The 6000-nt window shown below is 47.5% G+C and overlaps 1 protein-coding gene across 1 annotated transcript in view; it reads left to right on the top strand.

Moving 5' to 3' along the window:
- The first annotated feature begins 695 nt into the window (after nt 1-695).
- Nucleotides 696-6000, top strand: part of TPO (thyroid peroxidase) — a 71330-nt gene continuing 66025 nt past the window's right edge. The window contains exons 1-2 of the mRNA XM_008532109.2: nt 696-830; nt 1648-1742. Of these exons, the coding sequence (XP_008530331.2) occupies nt 1649-1742 (94 nt within the window). The 5' untranslated portion in view covers nt 696-830; nt 1648. The remainder of the gene's footprint in view (nt 831-1647; nt 1743-6000) is intronic.

Genomic DNA, 6000 nt, shown 5'->3' with positions numbered 1-6000 from the left:
AAAGTCCCGGATTAATATACAACTGGAATGAAAGTCTTTATAATGATGCCATCATTAGCCTGAAAGAATTGTTGAAAACATGTTAGTTTGACCATTTTCATGCTGAGAAATATAGTCTGAAAGGAGATTAACCTTGAAAATGTTCTGTCTCTCGACTTTCAAAAGAGTCATTTCGCCTTTTCTTAGGCATGTCTGGTGCCTCTTTGCATAGACCCATCGTGAGGATGGAGTGGGGGCCTGCCTGGTGAGCTGAGAGTGCCCATAATTCACCCCACAACTGGGAAATGGGCCTTGTTCTCCTTTTGGAGATGGGGAAACCGAGGCTCAAGGATGCCATGTAACTGACCCGGAGCTGCAGGGCCATCAGCCAGGGCCCGTGGAGCAGCCCCCGATCCAGGTGCCTCTGAAGATTAACATCCTGTTTTTCATCAGGTATTTAACTCAGAGAAGTGGGAAAGGAGAAAGCAAGTGTTGCGAGAGGTCAATTTTAGTTGGTTCCCTCCTTCTCAGCACGTACATTTTTTTCCCCCCTTACTTTCCGACCGAGGCCAGAGGCTCGCTCAGGTGCACCAAAACGAGACGGTGCTTTGCTTCTGACCAGCACGCACAACAGCTCCACGTGCACACGCAGCCCAGGCGACAGCTCGGCACCACACGGACGGAAGCCACGCAGGTCCCGACCGCTTGAGCGGGCGTCGGAGCGTGGCGCCGGCTTACACAGCAGGTGGCCAGCTCCGGGAGCAGCTGAGGCTCACATTTCGGAAGAGTTACGGCACTGGCAGAGCTCCCCGTCCATCCTGCTCACCTCCGTGGCAGAGAAGAGGAGAAAGGTCAGGCTGCAAAACTTTGATTTTTCCATTTTCTGAGAGAAGTTCATCACTGAAACTTGTAAAGTGGTCCGGGAACGGCCGTTATTTGGGCTGTGTGGCAAATATGCGTGGTGGCTCTGAGCAAAGCTGATTGATGGATGACCGTAACGTTTTCAATGACCCCGGCTTAAATGTCAGGTCCATTCGTGGGTTGTGAGTTATCAAGATGCACTCCCCTCAGAAGGTACTGGTCAGTGCTATCCCATTTAACAAAATTAGTGGTTCAAAAACAGTGACAGAAAGCCTGAGAGTGGGAAAACAAAGATTTGGAAAGTAGAAATGATTGATTTTGAATTTTCTGCTTTGTCCTAACAACCCTGTAATCTGAAATCATTTTATGAGCAAGGAAAAGAATGCTGTAAGAAATTCCATATGCCTCTAGAAACTTTATTTACCACTTTTAAATTGGCTAAATTCCTAGTACTATTCAGGTATTATGGGAAACACATTTATCTTATTCTCAGAAATTTTACACTGTTTGACATCACCATCTTACTGAGCTATTTTGGTGACTGTAGCTGCCAAACAGGAAGCACCCATTTTCAAATTAGGACTGGTCAAATAATTGACACCATACCTGAGTGACAGTCTCCTTGATTCCCCGGGTAATTCAGAATCTTCAGAGCTTGAGGCCCAAGCTTAAGGGACTACTTCACCTTTGTAGAGACCAGTAAGTGAAGAGTCGGCTGACAGAGATTTAACTAACAAATTCCAAAAAGCGGCTCCCGTCGACCTTGCCCTTGATCGTCTGCACATTCTGTGTCCCTCGTCACTCCAGGATGAGAGCACTCGTGGTCCTGGGGGCCACCCTGGCTGTGGCCTGCGCTGGAGTTCTCTTCCCTTTCATCCTGAGAGGCAAGGACCTCCTTTGGGGTAAGTAACAAGTCAAATACCATCTTTTGACCTTACAAAGTTATTGTTCACAAAACAGAAGCATCAGGTATTTCTCGAGTCAGTTAGGAGCCCTTTGGAGTTTTTTTCTGCTTTTCCCAGAAAGAATAATAATTCTTGAGTTTAGAAGAATTAGAATACAATTCTTTGCGAAAAATAACTGATTTTTCTATGATTACACAATAGGAAATTTCCATTTCACCAGCTCACATGTTTTAAAAAAAATTTCTTCGGGAGTAGTGTTTGCTCATTTGCTACAAAACCATTTTTTATTAAATCACTTCTGTGATATATTTTCTGGAGTCAGGGTGTCTGCACTGCCAAATTCAGTTAAGAAAGCTAAGGAAAGGCAGTGATTAAAATAGTCACAGCTCCAACTCTGCTTTTGTTTTGCTAAGAAAAAAAATTAAAAAGCAGGACAAATCCCCAAGCACCCAGAAGGGAATGTACTCCAGCAGAACATGGAGGGCGTTTCTCGGATGCTCCCTGGCTGCTGGCCTCTGGAGCGTCGCCCCTCACTGGGCAGCCTCCCGCCTCTCTGGAGGTCGTCGGGCGGTCCACGTAGCCTCACTGGAGCTTCTGCTCCGGCTGGCCTCCCCTGGGAACCTCCGGCCTCTCGGTCATCTCCTGGTTGGCCAGCACTCTGGGTCCCTGAAGCCCACACCCACACTCCTGCTGGAAGCCACAGTTTTTCCAATTTTACTAAATTCTGGAGCTGTGCATCTTATGGAAAGCTGCACTAAAGTCCTGCACCTACTCTCATGCTTCTTAGAAAGCACCCGGCCATCCACTGCGTCAGGAACGAGGAGGCGAGCTCTGGGGTGGGAGAAAGCAGGACTGGCTTGCTCCTGCTGTTCACTAACTGGGGAGCCCCTCTGTGTTCCTTCCCTTTCCTCATCTGTAAGCTGGAGGAACCTGGGAATTATCCGTCCTGGTTACTCCGTGTGTCAATGACACACTCCATGTAAAGTATCGTGTGCAGTGTGCCAGGCCAACACTAGAAAAATGAGACCCAATTCACACGTTAGAGGAAAATGCTTCCACCTCCCCACATCGATCACTCATCCTAGTGCCTGGCACACGACAGATGTTCAGCGAACGTTTTGTGAAGTGATTAATCTGTCCTCACATTATTATTTACTAAGGTCCTAGTTCTGCAAAACCATAGTAACAACAGCTGGAAGTCCTGTGGCTAGTTATGACAAAATTGTGCTGCACGAGAGCTAGTCAACAGAATATAAAAATACCTGTGCAGCACAGTTTTTGGTTTTAGAAATCATATTTTTTAAAAATTGGGAAATGTGGTATCTATGGCTTTGCTAGAGCAATTTTTTATTACTTCCCCATCTCTGAGAGATTTGATTTTTTTTTCCTGCGTAAACTTTCAATAAACATATAAATAATGCCCAACGCAGCATTTAATAATACAGCCTATTTCATTGTTCATCAGGATCTTTTGAAGCTGGTGTATTACTTGTAAATTACTTATTTAGAAAATAATTTATCTCACAGTGTTTCAATTTTACATTCCTTATTAAGAAATTTTTTTTCCCAGTTGATAACAAGCCAACAGTAGCTTTGAAACAAAGTAATTACTCGCTGGGAAACTTTCTCTGAAGCATAATTTCGTCAGTCGCATTGCACCATAGCCAAGATTTAAATGACAGCAACACTTGATTCTCCATGTGAGTCGGTTGCATCGCTTGTGCTCACAGACTTGGGATGCAGACAGATGCACTGCTCCCTCTCCATTGTTCAGAGCCAGCCTGAGGCTCTGGGCACGAGGACCAGGGTCTTTGCTGGCCCACAGATGGTGGTCTGAGGCGGATGTGCTCCCCGCAGCCTTATGCCATGCGGGCTGCTCATCCCAGTGTGGTCCAGTCACCCATTTCACAGCGCAGAGAACAGAGACCCGGAGGTGGCAGAGCTGCGATCAAACTCACTCTCACTTCCCAGGTCTTTACACAGAAACGACGGCACACGCATCCGAATCCGGCTGACAAACAGCCAGCAGCAAACATCAGTCCTGGATACGCGTTGTAGCTGGTTCATGAACTGGAGGAATGTTTGAGCAACAAAGCGAGGCCTCACACAGCTGTGCACTTCTGTGAAGCATGAGAGATTCCGGCTCAGTGAACATTCTGGAGTCGGATCCCGAGGCCATCAGATCAAAGAGAAATAAACTTCAGCACCTGAAAATTCTGTAGTAAAAATAATTCAGTGGTGAAAAAGATTTCGTTTTTGCTCAAAAATACATGCATAACCATTGTGGGTCTAAGAAAAAATTCTATATGAGTCCCTTCTCAAAAAACCTGACGGGAGGTTTTCATGGAAACCGTGTGTATTCATCCCCATGAGGATCAGGATGAATTTCCAGGGTTTGCACAAAGCCAAGATTTATGTGCAATTATCTTTACGGCAAATGTCCCAACAAGTTAAAGCTACTGAAAGAAAATAAGATGCAAATAAACAACAGGAAGCAGAGGTGTTGCCTGCAGGTTGAGAAATGTGGGAAGCCAGCCTAATGCGTGAATTGTTTAAAAAGGAGAGTTGGCAAGCTTTGTTCCAGTCCATTGGATTTCAGCAAATCGGGATTATTAAAGGAAGAATCAAGACATAGCTCTGAGCAAAACCAAGTCCTCACAGCCAGTCAGGGGCGGGCGCAGGAGCCAGGCCCAGTTTCTGTGGCAGAGAAGGAAGATTTGGGCCTTCTGGTCCTTTTTCTTTTTTTTAAGATCAATACTCTTTGGAAATAAGTAGCTTCCTTCTTTCTGAAAGAAAGTATTTTCTTGCACAACGGCTTCCTGCCCTCTGACTCTTCCACATAGGAGACGAATATGCACGGAGCGGGACTTGTGGGGGACAGCACACCCTGCCGGGATGGTAACCATCCTTAGAAGGCTGATCAGACAAGTCACGTGAAGCTCTAGAATTTAGTTTTCAGATCTGAAAAGAAGAGGCTAGGTTCGCAATGTCCAAGTCTGTGATCCTACGACTGGACGCCGCCCCGGGACCACCCTCACCCTGCGGCCGGCTCTGGACTGGAAGGAGCTGCTGAGCAAAGACAGTGACACAGAGCCGGGAAGCAAGGATCCTCTTCCGCCCGGCGCTCCCGTGCAGCCTAGAAGAGACCAAGCAGCGCACGTCTGTCGAGCCCCAGCAGAGACCTGAGACTGTCGTGGAGGAGAATTACGTTTTTCTGGGGGAAATACATTTCTTATACAAAAATTTGAAGAGAATAATAATCTGCAAGCCTGTAACACAATTTTTAGAAATTCAGTAAACTATTTTGTAATGAGAAAAGAGACTGGAGAGTAGGCCACAAGTGATCAGTTAAGCTTAAATTATATTAACATCTGTCAATAACAAGAAATGACGTTCTAGCAACTGCTAATTCCAAGGATAGCAGACAAACATTTTCCTTTACACTCAATCAGTTTGTTCTAACACATTGCCAAGTGCCTGTGAAGAACCAGCCATTGATCTTAGTGGAGAAAATCTGGCACCAAATTCAAGTGTGTGGGTGACCCTTGCATTTGGCAAGTGAGGGGCCATGGCTGACTTCAGAAAGGAAAACGTGAGCGCCAAGGTCGCTTTAGAAGGAATGAGAGGAAATGCATGAAAACCACAAGTGTATTGACACCAGGCTGTTGTGGGGGTCCATCCCTGACATCTGAGGGAACTCTCTCCACCCCCTCAAGCACACGGGTCCTTGGATGCCCCTGCCTCTGCCGCCTCTGAGGTTCCCTGGTCCCCCCACACTGTCACCTGTCTGTGCCACAGTGCACTCATGTGAGACTGGCCTGTGTTCAGATACCACGGCCAGAACTCACAGCCTTTAAGGCCTGGACCTGCGGAGCCCAGCTTGCATGCACCACCCCTGCCCTGGGGACCCTGCCCACTGCAGCTGCCCCCAGGGCTCTCTATTAGACCCTGCAGAGGGAGGGTCACCCTCCGCCCAGCTTCTCCCAGAACCCCAAGGGACGGTCCACGGGGAACTTTTCCTCACTTGGCTGTACTACACTAAGAAATGTGACGGTCAGAAGCACAGACTGGGTCGGGCAGAAACAGGCAGGAGCGGAGGAGTGACAGTATGGAGGGTTTGCTGTGGGCTGGTGGATGCTTTGCAGGCGCTCGAGGCTGGAGCCCTGACAGCCCTTAGATGCTCTGATGGGGTCCCCCATGTGTGGGCGCCACGCCAGCACCCAGGTGGACGGTGGGGACGTGAGATGGTTTCTGC

This window comes from Equus przewalskii, chromosome 14 (genome assembly GCF_037783145.1).
Source record: "Equus przewalskii isolate Varuska chromosome 14, EquPr2, whole genome shotgun sequence".
NCBI classification, from domain to species: Eukaryota; Metazoa; Chordata; class Mammalia; order Perissodactyla; family Equidae; genus Equus; species Equus przewalskii.
The sequence above is the reverse complement of the archived record's forward strand: the minus strand, read 5'-3'. Positions and strand labels throughout refer to the sequence as shown.